General features: G+C 35.6%; 1 protein-coding gene across 1 annotated transcript in view; it reads left to right on the forward strand.

Moving 5' to 3' along the window:
* The first annotated feature begins 10,293 nt into the window (after positions 1–10,293).
* The window catches only part of LOC110026245 (exocyst complex component EXO70A1-like), a 35,331-nt gene continuing 22,896 nt past the window's right edge, over positions 10,294–22,728 (forward strand). Inside the window, exons 1-6 of the mRNA XM_020727116.1 lie at positions 10,294–10,512; positions 10,690–10,785; positions 12,032–12,237; positions 12,451–12,705; positions 14,908–15,046; positions 15,120–15,332. Of these exons, the coding sequence (XP_020582775.1) occupies positions 10,354–10,512; positions 10,690–10,785; positions 12,032–12,237; positions 12,451–12,705; positions 14,908–15,046; positions 15,120–15,332 (1,068 nt within the window). The 5' untranslated portion in view covers positions 10,294–10,353. The remainder of the gene's footprint in view (positions 10,513–10,689; positions 10,786–12,031; positions 12,238–12,450; positions 12,706–14,907; positions 15,047–15,119; positions 15,333–22,728) is intronic.

Here is a 22,728-nt window from a genome sequence, read left to right on the forward strand (position 1 = left end):
ATAAAGTGGTATAAATGTAAGAACTTTATTTTAGGTGGTAGATATGTAAACCAATAGCAATTGTGTGATGCATGTAACTTTCTTATAATTTTATATCGAAATATATTAAAATTACACAGCGATTATCTTTTTTATTGGTAATTATTTTAAATTTTTGTTTAATTAGTGGTATTAGAAGTCAACGAGGTTTTCCAAAATAAACTCAAAAGGATATGGTATTATGAGCATGAATTTCTCCGAGGAGATGTCGGTGAGCAAAGACTTTAGAATGCGTCGTCCGATCTCCACCGTTGATCAGGTCAAAGTTGTATTTCAGTGGGCCAATTTTTTTTTAAACAAAAAAAATGATGAAAGCTCGGATCAACGGTGGAGATCGGACGGCGCATTCATCTCTGCATATGCCGGAAAAGGAGAATTTTATAAATCTTGTGTATTTACAAATCTAACACCTAAACTTTTTCTTTTTACATTTATACCACCCAAATCTTTTCGATCACGTCAAAAAAATCACTATTTAAACTCATAAAAAATGAAATACAGATTTTCATACACTCTGTTTTCATAGATATGTAAGGAGGTGTATATGTAAAAATTAAAGTTGAAGTGTTAGATGTGCAAATACATAAGATTTGAGGGGCATTTATGCAAATTTACCTAAATTTTATTATATTACATAAATAATATTTTTTTTTAAATAGTTGTTATTTACAATATTATTGTCTTCATTGATTGATATCTAACAATTATATATTGTACATTTCTTTTTTTTTTTTTTTTTTCAGTTGAAGGTATATTCGTAAATACAAGTGAGAGAAAGGAGAGGGTGATCCATCTTCTAATCACACATTTGATTTGTGCAGCCAGAATAATGGTGGCAATAATACTCTATCATGTAAGTTTAATCAATTCAAAAACTTCATTAATCAAATGTTATAGTTAGTTAATTCGATAACACTGTTTTAATTATACTTTAATTACATATTGCACCCTAATAATCAACCAAATTATTCATAAATTTGCTGCATGGCAACAATACATTGATTTCGCAGAATATTAATTTGTGAAAATAATTACACATCTAACAACTCAATTTCACTTTTTATATTCATACCATTCAATTTTTCTTATATCAAATAAAAACATCATCATTTTAACTTTTAGGGTCTGTTTGGGACAGTTCTGTGTCTGTTCTGTTTGTTGTCTGTTTTAATTTATAGACCGACATCATAGTTCTGTCTGAAGAATTACTTTGGTGTTGTTTTTTAGAAATCTTTATGATTAAAGTTATTTTTTTCAATTGAAATGTTAAAGAGATGTGGTTGTTAGAAGTCAATGAAGTTACTTTTTTTTTTAAATAAAATAAATTTATAATAGTCACCGCCGCCTTTTAAAAAACAATTTCTTCTATAGCAGTCTCATAACTGTTGTTTCAAACAGTTCCACCCTTAAAAAGTGAAAAATACATTTTCATAAATAAGATGGTATATATATATATATATATATATACATATACTGAAAAGTAGTGTTTTAATTTTTGATAATACGAAATCTATCTGATTAAATAAACGAGCACAACACTACAAGCCATGCATCTATTCCGGAGAATAGACACATTATTTGATAGTAAGACTCGATTAAATAAACTAAAGAATATATGACATCTGTTTTAGTCTGTGAAAACTTTATGTTGACACAAATTCCCCATCTAATATAAAAGATTAGATAAGGTTTATATTAAATTGGGTTCCAAAGTTTCTAATAAAGGCAAACCCCTATGTTAAATACATCTCAGATAATCAAAATCACCTAAGAATGAGTGTATTATGTTTGTTCATTATTTTGAAAATGTAAATTTAATATTGAAAATGTTTTTGTGGTTTTCAGTTTTGGTTTAGTTTTGCATATAAAGTAAATAAACGCGGGCAGAAAATATTGTAAGGCAAATAAATAAAATTGTAAATGCATAAAATGTAAATGTGTACCAAGGTCTCTACTACCGCTGAGTTAGCCTCATAAAACATAATATATTTGCAGGATAATTAAATAAATTACAAGAAAATAAACAGGTGCATCCAGTACGAAAAAGTCGGAAAATGAGTCATAGAAAAACATGAGCAAGTAAAAGAAAACCCGTAGTCATATATGGAAGACCAGAACTAGGTGTAAGCATTGGTAAATGTGGGGGGTTCAGAGCTAGACTGTGTGTTTCCCATCCTTGAATGAGAGCTACCAACTCGACAATCTACGGAGGACAGTCCTAACCTCGATCCAAGTGATTGACCGTGGACCTTTATAAATTTTCATTTTAAATTTAGTTTTCATGCATTTTGAGTTTACTTTATCAGACAAAAGAAATTTTATTTTTGTAAATACTTTGCAAAGTAGTGTAGTCCATAGGTTAATTACTTTTATCGAGCTAAGACTACAGGCAACCTAAGAGTATTAAAAGCAACAATCTCATCAAGAGTTGGCGAATAGTACCATCAGTTCTTATCCTCTCATTTCATTGAATGTACTTGAGGTAAGAGATATTATTCTAAATCTCATGTCGTATCCTTTGTCTTAGCACACATTAGCTTTATCGCCATCACCCTAACCACCTAGACCTCGTACTTACAAAAGTTTAATGATCCGTGTGTAGCAAAAACCAAATATTCTTAGTTGCTCACAATGATTTGAATACCATAAAGAAGACTTAAATCCTTGAGCATTGGGTTAATTAATATAGGATAAATAGTGTATCACATTACTTGGTGAATTATTGGGTCTCGAGGAATAACTTGGTGGGTCCCTAAAAGTCTTAATGGATAATTTTTTTGAACAAAGAATAATAAGTTTAATTATCCTTCAAAATATCCAAAATATCATAAAAATGTTTTGGGTGTAGCCCTAACAACTTTTAAAACCCCTTGAACCATTTCGAGTTCATTTGAACTTATTATATTATTCAATTTGAACTTATTATATTATTCAATTTTTTTGGAATACATTGGGTAGTGTTGCATTTTCTTTCTGATAAAGCCCGGAAACACAGGAACATTGGTGGAGATTTTCATGGAATGAAAAATGTTAGTTATAGATATCCATTTCTTTTCTTTATTTTACGCTTGAAAATTGGGTTTCCTCCATCCTATGGTTGTAACGGATGCTTTCTCCATTAGCTACAGTTCATGGTTCATGTTTTTGCCGAAGTGGCTTGATCCGCAGCCTCTGGTTTTTTTTTTTTGTTGCAAAATTGCATCGTATTTGGATTTACTTTTTAAGATGTCGTATAGTTTGCGGTAGAATTGAACGGTCACTTATTAATAGCTGCATTGACGCATGATATTATCCGATGCTAATTTACTCCCAAAAAGTCATCTCAAATGAGCCTCAATTTTGTACTAAAAAAATAAAATAAAATGAAAGAACGATCATATTTTTCACGCCTACAAATAGAGATCATAACATTTAACATTAAGAACAACTATATCTCACAACATATTTAACAAATATATAACCATGAATAAAAATAATTAACGTGTTATGGGTTGTTATTCTCATATTTATAGTAAAAAGAAGCTCCATTATAAAATATTGATGATATCATTGGGATTCTCTATTGTTGTTCGGTCGTAATAAACGTCAAGATCACCGTTACCATGTATGGTTGAATCCTTGCTCGTCGGACTTCGTTTCACTTGCTCCCAATATAACGAGTGGTTCGCCTACTTTTTTGGTCATATTCTCTACCAGGTTGGCCGGATAAGTTGCTCCGTGCCGCCTGACAATCTTTTTCGCCCTTGAAGGACGATCCTTCGACACGTGCCCTGTTCAAGGTCGTCAGATCTAGTTCAACATACTTTAATCTCACACAAAGATTTATATAAAGATTTAAGGACTAGAAGGTGGGATGTCAAAGGTCTAGAGTGATTAACTCATACCAAAAGAAGTTGAAAAACATATTAAACAAGCTGGCACATCATTCAAATATAAACAGTATAATTATGCGTGCCGATCTTGCTTTACTCCATGACCATAACTATTTTCTTATTCATATACAGAAATGATGCGTTTACTCCACTAAATAAACACATCACTTCATGAGCACCATCTCTTAAACACCATGCACCACCTCAAGTTTAGTCAACCAAGCACAAGCACATGATATGAGTTTCTTAACCTACACCGATGGAACAACTTAACCGAATATATTTTATAAAATAAATAAAGTTGTTAAGTAGTCTCATCACTCTATCAAAGTCCACGCAATAATTATATAAAAAATATTTCTACATTATCTTATATGAATATTTATCCCACATGATTGATATGAGTAGCAGTTAGAATCATTTTAACTTATAAAAGGCATCCCATGTGAACTTCAATCATGAATTTAACCTAACTTTGGAAAAACAATTAAAGTGTTATTAAACTCTTATGATTAGAAAGGACATATCGAGCTTATTAAGAGAGGATTTATTCATAAATTTAGTTGTTTTATATGGGAGAATCGAAGGGGACGCGTACTTCGGTCTGTTGGTTGGCATTCCACAGTATAAGACTCTTCAGGTCGGGGGTTTGAATCCTCTGTGGCACAATTGGCCTTAAGAAGGCGGTACTCGAACTGTTAGACACATTATGAGTGGTTGCCGACTCGTGTAATTGCCTCTGATCATTCGTTATCTATATATATATATATATATAACTATAAGAGAATATTTTAAAACTGTAAGAAGCAATATAAAAATGTGGCAGCATTTAGATTTTAAGAGAAACTTACATATTTAGCACACAATTCTTATGAATTTATTTATCTAACATTAGAAGTTTAATATTTAGTTTTATGACATTCCCATAAAAAAAAATTGTATTTGACTTCCAGAAAGTTAATGAAAGCAATGTTTTTGATGTGATGTTAAGGAATAGAGTGCTCTGAATGTAAATATTGAAATTTAAGGGTTAGATGTGTAAATTGTATGTAAATACCCTAATTTATAGAGACAACAGCTGCAGCAATAACTTCAACAATTAGATGATGGTCCCACCACTAAACCTTCCTTTCAAGGGTAGCTTATTATTATTATTTAATTGTTGTGAGATATGTACTTCCTGACATAGAAATTAAACGCAAAGAGCACAAGTAAACACAGATCGCTTGCGTGGTTTGATCCAACTGGATCTACGTCCACGTTAGGGAATTAATCAAATAGTTCACTAAGGCAAATGAGATGGAGAATACATAGCTTATACATAGAGATGAGTCATCATCTTCCTTCTATGGCCTTCTTCTCAAGCGACACCTTGATACAAGACCTCAAGACGCTCTCCTCCTCTCTAGCTCTTTAGCTATTCTCTCCTCCTTTGTGGTAGCTTAAGATCTCTTCTCCCTTGCTCTCCTAGGCCTCACACCCTCTCTATTTATAGAAGAGGTAGGTGAGCGGTAGGTGAGCGGTAGGTGAACAGTAGGTGAGATGTGGTAGGTGAGCGGTACCACATTACAAGAGTGCCCTTTTACCTTAGTTCATTAATTGAGGGTCAAAATAACATTAATGAATGACATTAATTAATATTTATTAAATTTCGACAATATGTGCAAAGGTTTATTGGAAACTTTGATGTAATGTACATTTTTTGTCGTAATCATGGCTGATATAACCCAATATTAATATGATGGAGTGCTGGTAGAATGTCAAATTCGTTAATTAGGAAATGTTTGGACTTTTCCAAAAAAAAAAAGTCTTGAAGAGCTCATATATATGGGAATGCTAAGTTGGTACGTTTGTTCAAGGAAAAAATATTACGTTCGGACGACCAACCATCGGCGTCATATTGCCTGCCGATGATATGTATGACGACGTGACCGCCGGTGGTTGGCCGGCTGGACATGCGGTGTCTGGACGGAATATTTTCTCCTCTTGAAGACATCTCTTAAATAAATCTCTCTAAATGTCTTTAATTAATATTTTAAGAGTGTGCATTCGGTTGATTACGATAGAATGATTGATAGCTTTCTTAAACTATTTGAACTAAATTAATTTATAGGCAAAATCGACCAAATCATAAGTAAATTGATTCAAATCCAAATGTAATATAGTTAAACTATTTAGTTTAGATTTGATTCAATAGATAAAAAAAAAAGTAAAAAAATATTTATTTTGAAAATGCAAAGGCTAAAATAAAATATGAAAATGTCACACCTATATGTATATGGATGCATGAATGTATGTTAAACTAATTTACAGGCTACAACAGTTAGTAAGTATGGCAATATAACTATTTAATGTCTTAGCATTGTACAAGTAATCCACATATATACCAATACAGGAGAATAAACACACAGAAACCACTCATCTTTGAATTAGAGAATATGGGTTACAAAAGTACACAACACAAGCTTGATCAATTGTAGTTGTAGCTAAAAAATTCGAAGATTATAGTGACGTGTAGAGACGACAATCAATTGATTATGACACATGACCAAAGTTAATCAGAATAAAATAGTTTGATGATAGTGAATAAGTGATTACTATTAAATGAAAGACAATCAAGTGACATTAATTGGCTAGTAATGATTGGACGGCTAGTAATGATTGGACGATGGTGGATATGCAAAAAAATAAAAAAAATAAAAAATAAAATTATCGCACAATATGATAGTTGAACTACTATGATTGCTAGTTGTTATCATCAATATCGGTCGTCAGACAAAATTGTAGAGTTTATCAACATATCTCTAAACTCTCAATGAGTCCCAAATCCCTTCATATGGATAGTGGGGTTGTATTTATGGTCGGTTTGGTTATATTTATACATTACTTGGTGGTATCTTGATAACCAAAGCAAAATTTCTAAAGCATTCCATCATATAGTTCATAGTAATTTGTATTAATTCCCTCAAAATTGAGTTCCCTTAGGATTGTTGCAGTTACATATCTTATTGAATCGCTCACTTTGACTTTAAGCGCACAATTAGGGTGGAGTATTTGGTTCTTTCGTTGGCCTTCCAAACTTCAAATTCAAAATTTAAGTACTTGAATTGGGTCTAGTTTGATCTGATCAGCCTTTTTTTACTATGTTCGGTTCATCTGGTTAAGAAGATTTGCTTGACTATAAATTTGTTTAAATTAACGGTTGGATAGTCCTAAAGCTATCCTTTAAATTTTTAAATTCAAAATTGCTTCGAGTTCAAGTGAAAATTTGGATTATAAATGTATGTATATATATAGCTTAACCATCGATTATATAAGCGACGCAAGTGTGCATTGAAAGAGTGATGTACTGCTGTCAGAAAACTGTCACTATTCCGCCGGCAAAATTTTGCTCAATTGTCGGTTGATTGTGAGAATTTATCGATTGTTTTGTTTGCATCAAAAGTGCAACACTTTGTTCAGACGTCACTTGTTCAATAAGCTGTCGGAAAAATGTCAACATATAATCAAGAGATCGTAAAATCGTCAAATTCTTGCACCATCAGAAAACAAAATTAAAACATTCTTTCAATGTTACATTCTACACACCTGCAAACATAACTATGCAATCAAAACACAACAAGACACAGTAACAAAACTAATTAATGCATAAATTATATATATAAATAAAAGAAAAATAATTGAATTAAATAAAACGATATGTACGGATGCACAATAAAAATAATGTTTGTTAACAATAATTTGTTTGATGCACAAACAAACAAAAAAAGAACCACTTACTCATCGTGCTCATCCTCCAATGTCCTCTCCTCATCATCAATTATGGGTGCGCTCGTGTAAATATGCAACACTTGGCTTCCTTCCTTTCTCCAGTATATGTCAATGTAATGGAATAGTTATCATACATTTAATGTAAAAAAAAAAAAACAAATTAATACAAGAAAATAAATCTTTGTATGTGGAAACGCTCCATTGGTGTGCTCCGAGGCCCCAACAGTTAGAGCAGCGATTCATCTTTACCTGCTTCATCATCCTCTGATACTCAGGAGAGTCTCGTGTCCTAAGCTGTGCGGCAAACATATCCTTGCCCAGCCACAAGAGGCATTCATGTGTCCGGCGTATATCGCCAAATTGGTTGTGCGGATGTTTGCTCACTTTGTGCTCAAAGTTTATGTAGATGTGTGCTTCCTCCTCAGGGTGTCATAACCATTATTTATGTAAATTGAATTAGAAATTATTAGATTCATAAAAATAAATACATAATTGTAATTGTTATGTAAAATGTTTACCTTAAAATCTCCAAATCATATCTTCTAAATTATTATCGAGATCTCCCTCCAAGATAAGTACAGGTGGTCATACTTGCTCTGCATTATATCTCTGATTGAATGGATGGCTTGTGTGAGGAATTAAATCTGAAAATAACATATGATCTATTGTCAATTAAATTTTAAAAATTTAAAGAAGCAATGTCAATATTAAATTAAAATTTATGTGTTCCCCACAGCTGGGAGCTGATGACAGCTGCTCGTGTTGCTCGAGCTGAACTACGCATCAATACCGACGGTTTTGGTGGTATATAACAGAGAGTCAAGATTTCAAATGGCACAACAATTACAACGTTCTGTAACGGCTGATTAGCTATAAAAGAAAGCAGAAGAATGAATCCAGTCAAGATTATATAAATCAAATGACTGGAAAGGAGCCACTAAGGGTAAGGGTCAAATCAAAGCAGCAAGCATAAAGCCTAGTTTGAAGAGATAATCTCAATTCCTAGCGGAGTCTTCGTATCTTTTTGTTATTTTGATGCACTTGGAATAAGTGGCGGGAGGGGGAAAAAGCAACGGTCGCCGATGGGAGCTGTGAGCTCGTCAGTGAGAGGTTTACTGTACATGATAATGTGAGTGGAACAGTGGGGTTGCAAGTCTTCTACAAACACAGAGAGAATAAGAGCGCACAATGGAAATGAGTGTTGTTGGTGGGGTTTGATGGCCTTGGGCTGCTCATTGGTATAGAAGTTCACCGGTGGGTTCGTCGCAGAGGGAACATGTGACTCCTGATTATGTTGATAGGAAGAGAAGGCAGAGCGAGAACAAGAGATATAGAAACCTACTTAAATGAGTGTTGTTGGATGCGGGACAGTGGTGATCCGACTGTAATGAGGCCTAGGTGGCGATGGTATGACATCAACAACGGTGGTGGCTGAGCAAATATGGTTTGATGATGGCCGTGACTGCGGTCTGATTGCTGCGATGGTGATCCGGCTCGTCCACAATGGTTTGACTCAATGGAGGTGGTCCAACGATGATAACGATAGCGGCCAAACAATGGTGATCTAACAACAACGATAACCCAATGATGCTGGTCTAGTGGTGGTGACTGTAGTGGCCAAGTTGAATTGGGTCGGGGCGGCAACAATATGATGGCGGTGGTTCTACAACGACAATGCTAGTGATTGGGTAGCAGTGGTCATTTGATGACGACAAACCAAAGACGGCAGAGCACTAGAACCCTCAAGTGCTTGGAGCTCTTTTAGCCTCCCATTCCCTTTTTCATGAAGAAAATGGAGCACTACTGCAAAAATCCAAACCAGCCCATCGTACAAACTGAAATATTGTCCTTGATCAGGTGATGTTTTAGGGGCATTTAAGTGCCTTAATGATGTCCGAATTAAGCGATCTTAAGCTCATTTGATTCATCTCATCAAATCGCTCGATTTTATTTTGAACTTAACAAATTTGATATCATGTAATCCCTTAAAACATATCTCAAAGATTTTTATTATGTTTTAATTGCATGATGTGGGCTCGTTTGAATCCGATTAAGCTATATTTGATATCAACTGGCTCATCTTATCAAGACACTTCATTTGAATTGTAATATAAATAATAAAATAATTAGAACTCTCTGTTAAGTGAATGAGGATGGAGAGTTTTATCATTATTATTATTACTTATTTTTTATATGGCCATTAAGTGCAGATCGCAATGAAAACGTTGTTGATCTGACATTCTTTTGTTTTTTGATCAGAGACGGTTGGAAAAATATGTAAGACTAAACTTAATTTAATTGTAATTTAATAAACTAATTACATATTTATAGAATAATTTTGTTTAACTAAACAGAAAAAAAAACTTTTTTTATATTAAACTAATAAATAAATAAAATAATCATTTTATATAATATACATATAGTTTCTAAAAAAATTCATTGTTGCGTGTTATGAGTTATTTCCCTCATTATCGTGGTTGAACCAAGGTAAAGTGGGTCTTTTTGACATTTCAGATGGATCTCAGCCGTCCGTTTCGTGATGGGATGACGTTTGGTATATATATATATACATGTACATATACATGTATATAGTAATATGTAGATCGTCGAGGAAGCGATTCCTCGCCTGGATCTACGACAGAACGTCGGGAGCGAAGGTGGAGAGCGAGCAATGGGAGTTCCTGAGGCAATAGAAGACCTAACGGAGAAGACGAGCTTTCTGAGAGAATCACTGCATAAGAGTCAGGCGATCACAGAGACAATGGTCACCATCCTTGGCTCATTTGATCACCGTCTTTCCTCACTCGAAGCAGCCATGCGCCCCACACAGGTCTCTTGTTTTGCACTCTCATTCTATCTGGTAGATCCTCTGGATTTGGAAATTGATGGTGGCGGGGTTTTTTGGGAGATTCAGCTGGGGTTTCGTGTCACAGCTTATTGGTTTCCTTGAGAATGGTATGGGATTCATGGGTTCTTTGTGATTCTGGTTCATAAAACATTGTTTTAGGTTCGGACGCATGCTATCAGGAGGGCACACGAGAACATCGACAAGACATTGAAATCTGCGGATGTTATACTGGCCCAGTTTGATCTCAAGCGCAAGGTTTTGCTAATTTTTGCTTCATTTCATTTTTTTTTTTGGGATGTGATCTTTATTTACATTGTCAAATGCTGTTTTTGCTATTTTTTTCGAAGAAAAAATAATGATTTATCGACACTTTCCTCTGCATTACTTACGAGGACACTTGGTGATTTATACAATTAACAAGTTACAGTTATTTCTTGGTGTGACAATCTAAATCTTAATTTATATGAAAAAGCATACAGCCATAAGTTTCAGTTTAGTATGGAAAGGGGCTGGCTAAAGTGTAGATACCTTGCATTTTGTGGCATTGGGCATTGCAACTAGTGTTAGGGCCTGACCTTCTGTAATACGAGCTAAAGAAAAAGATGAGCCAACTCCAAATAGGGCAGTTTGATGAGGTTGATGGCTGTTTGGGTGATTTCTTTGGTTGAGGCTTAGATTAGGCGTGGCCCCAGGCAGGCTTCTAGGATGACGAATTTCTAGTAGAAAACCAGTGCATGAAGGAACTAAATCCCACCTCACAAATAGAAGAAGGGATATAATATATATAGATGGAAATATTTACATACATACCATATAATTCATACGTATTTACATATCTAATACCAAAATCCAATTTTTACATACATGCTACCTTACCCATGCACAAAAAGCTGTTTTTCACTTTTTAAAATTTAAAATGGTGATACTTTTTGTTTGATATGAAAGATTGGGTGGTATAAATGTAAGAATTAAAGTTTAGGTGTTAGGTAAACAGAGGAATTGGGTGGTATGTATTTAAATGCCCCAAAAAAAAAAATGGTGGAGTAAGGATTACCGGGTTATTTAAGTAAAGAGTTTGGCCATAATATGTTAAAGTTGATGCCTTCTGGTATATAAAGTGAACTTTTTCTTAAGAACTTCTGGGATAAGTGGCCCCTGAGAAGTGACTCGAACAAAAATAAAACAGTGGGTGTCAGCCTGACACGAGATAAATTGGGCCAAATGAACATTATCTTACGCAGTATGGTATAAGGTATTATACTTGATACTGACATGATTATTCTACACTTTTTCTGCTATGTTTTGTGCATTATATATTTGAAGAAATTGCAACTAAACTTTAAAAAAAAATGCTTGAAACTACTAAGCTTAAAATTGTTGTCGATGATTAACAACTCATGCTGACTTACAAGTCCCAATGGATGTAATAATTTGAGTTTCATGAGTATGTGGCCTATTTGATTCAAAATATATTATGTTATTTTTTCTATTGAAAATGTAGGCCGAGGCGAAGATTCTGAGAGGTCCACATGAGGACTTAGAAAGCTATTTGGAGGCAATAAGCCAGTTGAGAAGTATTGTTCAGTTTTTCAGCTCTACTAAAGGCTTCAAGGGCTCTGATGGGGTGCTTAACCATGCCAATGCATTGCTCTCAAAGGCAATTGTGAAGCTTGATGATGAATTTAGGCAGCTCCTATCTACCTATAGGTTTATTCAACAGCACTTTATACTGACATGTTTTCTCTAAATTTATTTTTCTAAGGAATAAGATGCTTGTTTTTAGTTCGTTTGAAAATTCTCTTGAATATTTCAGAAAGTGTCTAATGAAGAAATAACAATATTTCTTATTAATTTAATTTACTTGGAGACAAAATTGCATGACCGATAACCTCCATGTTCATTCCTTTTTTGTTCTATCAGCAAGCTTGTGGAGCCAGACTATCTTTTTGACTGCCTTCCTAGTTTTTTGAGGCCTACAGCTAGTTTATTCGCTGAGCAGGGCGAGGGAGGAAAGAATCTCTTCTCTGCCAATTCTGATCAGCAAGCCCAAAACTTAGAGACAGCCATATACAAACTTCCAATCCTCATTCCTCCAAGGGTTTTACCTTTGCTGCATGACCTGGCGCAGCAGATGGTTCATGCTGGAAAACAAGACCAATGCCTAAAATTTTATTGGTACAACCTTCAAATGTTACTTTACTTTGTTTATCCCAGTTTTGTTTTGAAGATTTGCATGCATGCCACTGAATTCCTAGGTATTTACATATATAACACCTAAACTTCAATTTTTTACATATATGCCACCTTACCTATGCATGGAAAGATGCATGTCGCTTTTTAAAAGTTGAAATAGTGATATTTTTGATGTGATATGAAAGATTTGGGCGTTATGAATGTAGAAAAGCAAATTTTAGGTGTTGTATAAATACATGAGAATTGGGTGGTATGTATGTAAATGCCTTGGTTAAAGCTTCTTGCTATTGTTGCTGTTTAGGACTGCATGAAAATCCGAGGACACGAGGACCTGCTTAACTTGATGTGTTTAATGTTTATTTATATTGGCAGCAAAGAGGATGGATTCTTATCTTATATGGCATGGATTAAAAAGCTGTTGATTTTACCATTTTGGTAGTCATCTGGTTAGAGGATTTAGGCTGGGCTATGACTAGGAATTAGAAGACCTGCAAATTAGGAATTACAAGACCTGCACTAGCTTGGATGTAAGTTCTCAAGTGATCGGAGATGTTAGAATTCATTACTAATAGATACTCTAGAAAGGAGGGATTAATGAAGGTCGACTAACAAGTTGAACCGATGGATGATTTATAATAAATCACATATTATTTTGATTGTTGAACAAATAATTTCATTAGTATTGTCACTTGGGGAAAAAAGAAGGATTTGAAATCTGATTCTTAAGTATCTGACTCGCTTTTTCTACTACCAATTGTATTATGTTCATGCAGTGTTCTAACAAAGTATATGGATGTTGCATTGAGAGAGAGTAACATTCTGTAATCTTCAAGCTTTGAGTCAAGCAACGTCTATAAATGCTGGAGTAAGATATTATAGATGAACCTTCCTCCTGACCTTTTTTGATTGTTGCGGGACGCCCGGGTGGGGGTGCTGATTTTATCTTCTTGTTTAGAGTTTTGAATTTTCTTGTGCTTTTGTGTATGGTCGGTCGGACTAGGTGTTACTTCGACGAATTTCTAATTTGTTCATTAATTCTCTAGAATTGTCTACTCGTACCTTGTAGTTCTGATGAAATGATTTAGTTCCAGATTATTTATATTTTTTAGCTCTTTTCCTGGTTGGGGTCACACACATTGACATCTCTTAAGAAGGAGTGATGCTTGTGTTAGTTCTGTAACATGCTTTAATAGTAGAAAGATTTATACATGCATACCCCACAATTCTTATGTATTTAAATATCTAACACCTAAACTTCAATTTTTACATATATGCCTCCTTACCCTTGCATGAAAGGTGTATTTCACTTTTAAAAAGTTAAAATGATGATAATTTTGTTGCGATATGAAAGATTTGGGTGATATAGATGTAAAAAGTAAAGTTTCAGTGGTAGATAAATACATAGGAATCTGTTGGTATGTATGTTTATTCCCATGCCCCAAACATGCTTTATTGTCAAAATGCAATTATCATGTCAGTGGGTTCAACAAAGGTCCATCCTTCTCTCCTTTCAACCCCAATAATAGGTAGAATGTTAGTCTAATTTCTTTTGCATAGCTGATTCTTTGTTATGGAATAGTGTAAAATTGGAAAAGTTATCGTTCGTTTTTCTTGGAAGCTGGTATTCTCAGATCATGTGACCATGAGTTTGTTCATGGTTCTTATCATACTCATGTTATGATTAATATAGAAGAATTTGACAGGAAATGATATTTCTTGTTCTGTACATGTTTACAAACTATTGTTGATAACTTATTTTTATCATGGATTTTTTGGAATACTCATTTTCTTTGGCTCATGGTCTTCTGAATGAAGCCCGTCAATAAAGTTATAGTTGCAAAAATTGATATGAAACGTTGGATACTGTAAAATTACTACTTTGTTTTTTTAAGTTTCAGAAAGGCCACCCAAATTGTTCATATCACATAAAAATACCATCATTTTAACATTTCAAAAGTGAAATACACATTTTTATGCATAGGTAATGTGGTACGCATGCAAAAATTGAAGAAATACATAGGAATTAATTGGTTTGTAGTTGAATCTTCCTCGTTTCCTTGCTGAACACTGGTTCTTTGTTTGAGTGGTATTTCCTTATGCTGAATCAATATACAATCAAACCGAAGCATTTGTTGACTTTTCTGTGCAACTTTGCAACTTTCTTCTTGTACATTTGGATTTCAGTGAAACGCGTTCTTCAGCTTTAGAATCTAGCCTCCGGAAACTTGGAGTGGAAAGGCTCAGTAAGGATGATGTGCAAAGGATGCCCTGGGAGGTTTTAGAAGCCAAAATTGGAAACTGGATTCACTATATGCGCATTGCTGTAAGCTTTCATCTTTATATAAATGATAAATTCTGTAATTTTACTTTCAATTTTTTGATCGTACTTGAAACAGGTCAAACTCCTATTTGCTGCAGAGCGAAAAATTTGTGATCAAATTTTTGTTGACACTAATGTCAAGAAGGATCTATGTTTTGCTCAAGTAACCGCAGATAGTGTATTGATGCTGTTCAGTTTTGGGGAGGCTATTGCTAAAAGCAAGAGGTCACCAGAGAAATTGTTTGTGCTTCTAGACATGTATGAAATAATGCGTGAGCTTCAGTCAGAGGTATGCTTAGCTGCTGACTTATCTAGTGCAAGTTCTGCTATTCATCATTTTTTTAATTTGGGTGCTGGTGCTGTTTTATTTACGCGGAGGATGAACATTTTTATGCTGTTTATTGTTAATTATGAATGAGAGCTTTCTCTCTCTTTCTTCATTTAAAGCTTGAAAGCTGCAGCAGCATTGACTGAGCTTCAACTATATTGGAAACTATTTCAAACAATGCAACCTTTTTCAAGAAATTTTTATATCTTTTGGATGCCAATGTGGTCTCTTTGATCCTGATGGGAATGGGGTGATTTGTGGTTATAGAGGGGGTTATCACCTTAGATCACTGAGATTTGAGACTTGGTTAAGCTCTTCTTACATTTTTATTGTTATTCAAGTTACTTCGAGTAGTTATTGGATCTATATCTTGGTGTATCTGGGTCTTTCACTTGCAACATATGTCACAATAGGCCCATTTATATCATCTTACGTGCTAGCTTATTTGTAGAACACAAATTTACTGGAAGCAGACAAATATCTCTCTAGATTCTGTCAATAGGGGACAAAACTGGTTGAAGTTCGTAATATTTTATTCGCCCAAATCAGAGCAGAGCCTTACCTATTATGTACATTGTCAGTAAATGTGTAATGCCTGATTTTTAATTTCCTTTGTAATGTTGGCGTTATAAGGAGGCGGAGAAGTGTATGGGTTCGTACATTAAGAAGAGAACAAGTGAAGCAGAAACGAGCTTGGTTCCAAAATAAAGAGAAAGTTGATGGAGATGGAGTCTAAAAAGGGCGAGCGCTACGTCCAGGTGAGCTTAAGCACCGATCGAAGAAAGAGACAAGGGGATGTATTTGTACGAGGGTTGTGATTATGAAAATTGAGCTGAGGGCGTTGAAGTCGCACAAAGCGAGAAGAGATCGTCAAATGAGAGGAGGGAATGTCAGAAGCCTTGCGAATGGGACGTGGGCTGGCTGTAGTGTGATCGAGCACATCCGTGCGGGAAAAGCAGCCTAATGGGCCGGTTCGATCACGAAGAGGAAGAGAATGAAGGGCCTGTGCGGGAGACTGAACCAAGCGGTGTGTGCGGTAGAAGAAAGAATTGGACCGAGCCATTTAATAAGGTCAGGGTTTGTTTATATCTTTTAAGTTTTATTTTTCGTTAAATTGAATTTATATTAAAACATTACTATTGATTTTATGCAAATTAAAATTAGAAAGCACTAAAGAAAGAAATATTCAGATTTGAGACCGAGTGGATCATTCTGCAGGAAAATGCTAAATTAAATTAAAGTTTGATTTTTTTTTAATTTAAATTTAATGTTATTAAATTTCAATATGAAATTATATTAATTTATTAGACCGAAGGCCAATCAATTCTAAAATATTTAGAGATAGGGAGTATGCGAGTTATGCAAGTTAAGTTAAGTAATTATATTTTTAAATTAGAATAACTTTTTTGAAGCTATTTCTAATTTTAGTTTCTCTTTTTTATGTTCTATGTCAATAAAATTAAATTACAACTAACTCTTCATTTAGATAGACACGAGATATGCATGTAAGCATTCTTGCATATGTAAGCATTCTTGCATATGTAGTGACTCAATAGTTTTATTTTTCATAGAAGAATATTAGTTTTGATACACCATCAACAAATTTCCAATATCCAATATGAATCTCAAGGTATGATACTTATATTGAGGTAATCTTTTGAGCAAAAATGTTCAAACTTTTATTAAGAATCATCCAAAGCTCCAATTTCAGTGAACTTATAGTCAAACAGATCGATTCAACCAGACTTACTCAATAACAACAAAATTGGTCAAATCCGAGTCAAATCAAGCTCAAATCAAACAATTAAACTATTTTCAAAGTTTTTTAAGTGTATTTAGAAGGTCAAATGAATGCCTAATTTAGTGAGCTTGTAGTAGAATGAAACTTCCTGATAAGACGAATCCAACGAGCTCAAGTTCACTTAATTCCAATATCGTTAATAAACTTAAATGTCCATCAAAATTCGTCTGATGGAGGGAATTTTTCTTGATCGTCTGATCAGAGTGACTCATATTCATTCATTAATTGCAACTACGACTCTGTAAATAGAGCTTTACCTCTCTCTTGAAAATGGTGGAGGGAGCTTGAAGCTTGCAGAAGACTGAAGTTTGGAGGAGCTGAAGTTGCCTTATACTCCTACAGCAACCGACCACCACTCATCAGGCGCCACCGCCCACTCCTTGCAACAAAACATAATATGAAACTAAACTGATGTCGCAGAGTCATGAAGCAACCAACGATACGATGCACCTTCCCGTGCACCAGGTTGACCTCCGAAGATGGTGTAACAATGTATCTCACATGCGCTTGTGCAACTCCCAACTCTGGCCCCATTACCCATGAAAGTCATTACAACTCACTACTAAAACTTATGTAATCAACTATGACCTACGTCCACAACTTATGCAACTTCTATCTCCGACCTTCGCGGTCTACGAATTTCTTTACAACTCTCATCATTCCACAACTTATGCAACTTCTATCTCCGACCCTCGCGGTCTACGAATTTCTTTACAACTCTCATCATTACGACCTACGTAACCAACTACGACCCATGCAGTTAACAACTCATGTAGTTTCCGACTTCGGCCTCCGTGGCTTATGGACGTTATTACAACTCACCACTACGACCCACATGACCAACTATGACCTACGTGGTCCATAGCACGTGCAACTCCTAACTCTGGCCATTTCGGCCTACGGATGTCATTACAACTTACCACTGTAACCTACGTGACTAACTATGACCTACGTGGTTTACAACTCGTGCAGCTCCAGCATCGACCCTATGACCTACGATGCTGTTGCAACTTACCACTATGACCTACATGATCAACTATAACCTATATGACCAACTATAATCTACATGGTTCACAGCTTGTGCGACTCTCTATTTCAGCTCTCGTGACCTGCAGACGTCATTACCACTCACCACTATGACCGACAATACCAACTACGACCTACATGGTCTAGAGTTAGCGTAGTTCTCGACTCTGGCTTACGTGACATATGAACGTCATTGCAACTAACCACTATAGCCTATGTGGTCCATAGTTCGTGAAACTTCTGACTCCGGTTCCCGCGACCTATGAATGTTATTATAACTCATCACTACGACCCACATGATGCACACTTCGTGCAACTTCTGACTCTGGCATTTGCGGCCCACAGACGTAATTGTGGCTTACTGATATGTTGATAATTTTTGTATATGTTGTTACTTATATTATTGTATTTTTATGTTGATACTGCAATTTTAGGAATATTTTATGTTGTTTTTGCAGGTTGTAGCAGAAAAGAGGATGAACGGAATGGAAATGGATTTGAATCAGAACCAAGGAAGCTAAAAGATGTTATGGTGCCTAAGCGCAAGAAGTTGGCGCCTAGGCGCCAGAACCAGTGATTTTGGAGTCAAATTATATAGTAGATGGAAATCCGATGCTGGACTTGTAGCGCCGGGGTGTTGTAATTGGACCATTGGGGTGCCATCTTGTGGCACCTAGAGGCTAGACTTTCGGAAGATTTCCCAAGTGCTCGGAAACCCAACATTGTATTCGAAGCGCTGGGGCGCCAGAAGAGCAACGATTAGGCGCCATGACATTAGTGCCAAGGCGCTTTAGTTTAACGAATAATGGCGCCCTAGTGCCACTTATGGGCGCTCCGACACCTATACTCGAAAATTGGCAATTATGGTAGTTCAAAACTTGAGTTTGGGGAGAGATGTAGAAAATGCTTGATCACGAATTAATGAGGGTTTGTTTATGATTTTTCTTCTGTCAATTCTAAAGGGTGAATTTTGGAGAAAACCACACGAGTTACAAGGAGATTAAGAGAGAAGAAGTTTATTGCTTGCTATTGGAGACATCTTTGTCTAGCTTTATTATGCAAGAGATAAGTACAATTAAGTTGTATTTTCTTCAGGTTTTCTTTATAAACACTTGGTTTTGATGTTTATTCATAATACTAAGTTTGTGTTGATGAAAGTTGCTATGAATAGTAAGTAGTTTACTTGATTCTCTCTTTAATTATGAAGGTGATTGGATATGACTAAAAGTTTGAGATTGCTACAATTGATTTGATTTTGAGTGTGTTGAGGTTGTGAACTTAATTTACCTTCTGCCTGACCTGTGGATTGTTAAAACCTATCGTGAATATTAAGATCCGGAAGAATCCTGTATGGAACAAAAAAGTTAATCACTTAAATTCATTGGAATAAGGATATGACAAATGAGTTTAAGCAATCTTTTAGGGATATTTTCTTTTGGACATATTGAGAGTTTTAGGGAACTTTGCGATTGCTAATCTTCCTTAGTCCACCGGAAGGGGATAAGGAAGAATTTTTCTCTTAATTGACACTGTTTTTGAATCTACTCCTTAATTCTATCCATCATTTGATTAATTAAAGAGGGAAATCTTTAATACTTGAATTTTCTACAAGAACCTTTTGCTTGCTAGGATATAATTGCTTTTTAAATTTAGGGGAGATAAACAATTGAATTAGTAAATTAAACTTTTTAGGCATAGGCTGAAAATAGTAGGTTCGAATTTTTCCTTGATTAAGGTTTCATCGTTCTCTGTGGGATCGACCATCAGACTCAAACTTGGTATTATTGATAAACCACGTATAATTGTGTGAGCAGTTCGTGCTTCGCAGCACTTGGTGCGTGCCAAGTTTTTAACACCTTTGCCGTGGAATGACCTTGAATTTGATTTAGGTAAATTTTAGTTGAGCTTGTACTTTTTGACTTGAAAATTGTATTGTCTTTTGTTCTCTGTATTTATTTGTTGTTTTGTTTATAAAATTTCAAAAATCCCTTGTTTATTATTTGCTTTATTGTGCACGGGATTCAAAATCCTCTATTTAATATTTGTGGTGCGCTTTTATTTGTTTGTTTGTTCTCTTTTGCTTAGAATCACTTTGCTAGTGAACCTAGTAGGTTATATGCGTAGTGCAGGGTTGTTAGACCCTGAACCCTACGACTCTAAGTTTGAGAACAGTTAAAAAAATTAGAAAACAAAAAAGATTTCAACTATTTTTAGAAGAGATGATGAATAATCTTCAGAATAACTAAGAGATTATGCATACACTACGGTAAACGAAATACACCTAGGTATCCATATTCTTGCCATAGAAACCAATACCTTTGAACTGAAGCCTGTTATCATCCAAATGATGTAGAATTGTCAGTTTGGGGGACACCTTCTGAAGATCCAAACCTTTATTTAATGAGTTTTTTAAAACTTTGCGCTACATTTCATTACAACGGTGTCTCCAACGACGCCTTGAGGTTAAGGCTTTTCCTTTTTTTCTCGAGGGATAAAACAAAAATATGACTAACTCCTTATCTCCCGGATCAATTAGGACTTGAAACGACTTTGCCCAAAATTCTTAACAATATACTTCCCACCTTAAAAAGCGTCTAGACTTAGAAATGCCATTCTTTTTTTTTTTGCCAACATGATGGTAAATCAATTTATGAAGCTTGTGAAAGGTTTAAAGAACTTCTAAGGAAATATCTCCTCCATGCTTTACCAGACTAGTTAATAATTCAAACTTTTTATAATAGGTTAGTATGATTTTTTAGGTCAATCATAGACGCTGCTGCAGATGGTTCTCTTATGTCTAAATCTTTCGATGAGACATATTCTTTGATTGAGGAGATGACTACAAATAACTTCCATTTACCTTCTGATATAGTCAATCCTGGGAAGGTAGCTAGATGTCACGCTCCGCCATATTCGAGTAATCGTCAAGACGAACACGAGATGGAAGATTCTAGAGAAGGTCAGGATATAAAGAGTCATCAAAGGGGCTCTAGAAGATTCCGCCACATTCAGGAGAGAGCAAGAAAGAAAAGCTCTAAAGAGAATCTAAGAATAACCTAGAATGTTCTAGAGTTATGTATGTACATAAGAATAGTCTAAGAGATAGAATATTATATTGTAATCTAGAAACATCTCTTGGACTTGGAATAGTCCCACATTGGCTAGATGAAAGACCAAAGACATGGAGGAGGCTATAAATAGGAGCTCCTCCCCTCATTTGTAATTACCCAAGCATTGAATCAAAACATTCTAGTATTCAAGTGCTAATTATTTCTTTCTCTCTATTATTCTTCTTAAGAGTGCTTGGGGCTCATAAGTCCAGTGTTGTGAGGGGTAAGACTGATTTAGTGCTAAGAAAGAGCGCTAAAGCCGCACGGGTGACTTGAGGAAAGTTAGTCCGTGACAGTTGGTATCAGAGCTTTGGTTCGAGGGAATGACGAAAAGCGTCAAGGAGCACGTGATGGAGTCGAAAGCCACTATTCTGGAGTCATCTCAGGGGCGAGGTTGCCAGGAGCAAAGGGACCCCGTTGCACCTAAGCCACAAGGGAGGTCTAAGGAGATCATGCATAGCTTTGATTCGCGCCTTGCTCGAATGGAGGAGGCAAAGAATGGCGTGGAAGGCCAAGTAGAGGACCTTGGCGAAAGGGTTGATGGACTTGAGGAGGAGGACGTCACCATCTATTTATGATGCTCCAACTTGAAGAAACCTTAATGGGCCAAGTGGCTAAGTTGCGGGACGATTTTATGGGGAAGCTCCAAGAAGTGCGAAGTACCTATAAAGAAGAGATGAGCGATATACGTGCTAGCTTGGAGGAAATGCGTGGGGACATTTCGTTGTGCAAGAAGTCACTCGCGTCATCCACAAGCCATCCCACTTTCGAAGTCAGGAGGATCAAAGTTCCAAAACCTATGAGTTTTGGAGGTACTCGCAACGCAAAGGAAGTAGACAACTTCATATGGGGACTAGAGCAATACTTTGGAGCGACGGGGATTGTCGATGAAAATGCAAAAATTCAATTTGCTTCTCTTTATCTCTCAGACATTGCTATGCTTTGGTGGAGAAGAAAAGGAGATGTAGAGAATGGTTTGTGCACCATGTCCACTTTCAATGACTTCAAGAGGGAGCTAAAGAGACAGTTTTATCCCGAGAATGCCGAAGACGAGGCTCGAGCCCGACTGCGAAGGCTTAAGCAAGAAAGTTTGATTCAAGACTACATCAAAGAGTTTACAAGCCTAGTTCTTGAAATCCCAGATATATCAGGTAAGGATGCTCTCTTCAACTTCATGGATGGGTTTCAACATTGGGCAAAGACTGAGCTTAGGAGGCGAGGAGTGCAAGATCTTGCCACTGCCATCGCGGTTGCCGAAAGCTTGGTCGATTATTCAAAGGAGCCGAGAAAGCCTGAGGATAAGAAGAGTTGCAACAGCAAAGGTGGGGATGACAAGGGCAAAAACAAGGAAGAGAAACGTCGTGAATCAACTCCAACAAAGGCAAGGGATAAGTGGAAGGCCAAAAACAAGCAATATCAA

Source organism: Phalaenopsis equestris, unplaced genomic scaffold, assembly GCF_001263595.1.
Source record: "Phalaenopsis equestris unplaced genomic scaffold, ASM126359v1 Scaffold000359, whole genome shotgun sequence".
Classification (NCBI taxonomy): domain Eukaryota; kingdom Viridiplantae; phylum Streptophyta; class Magnoliopsida; order Asparagales; family Orchidaceae; genus Phalaenopsis; species Phalaenopsis equestris.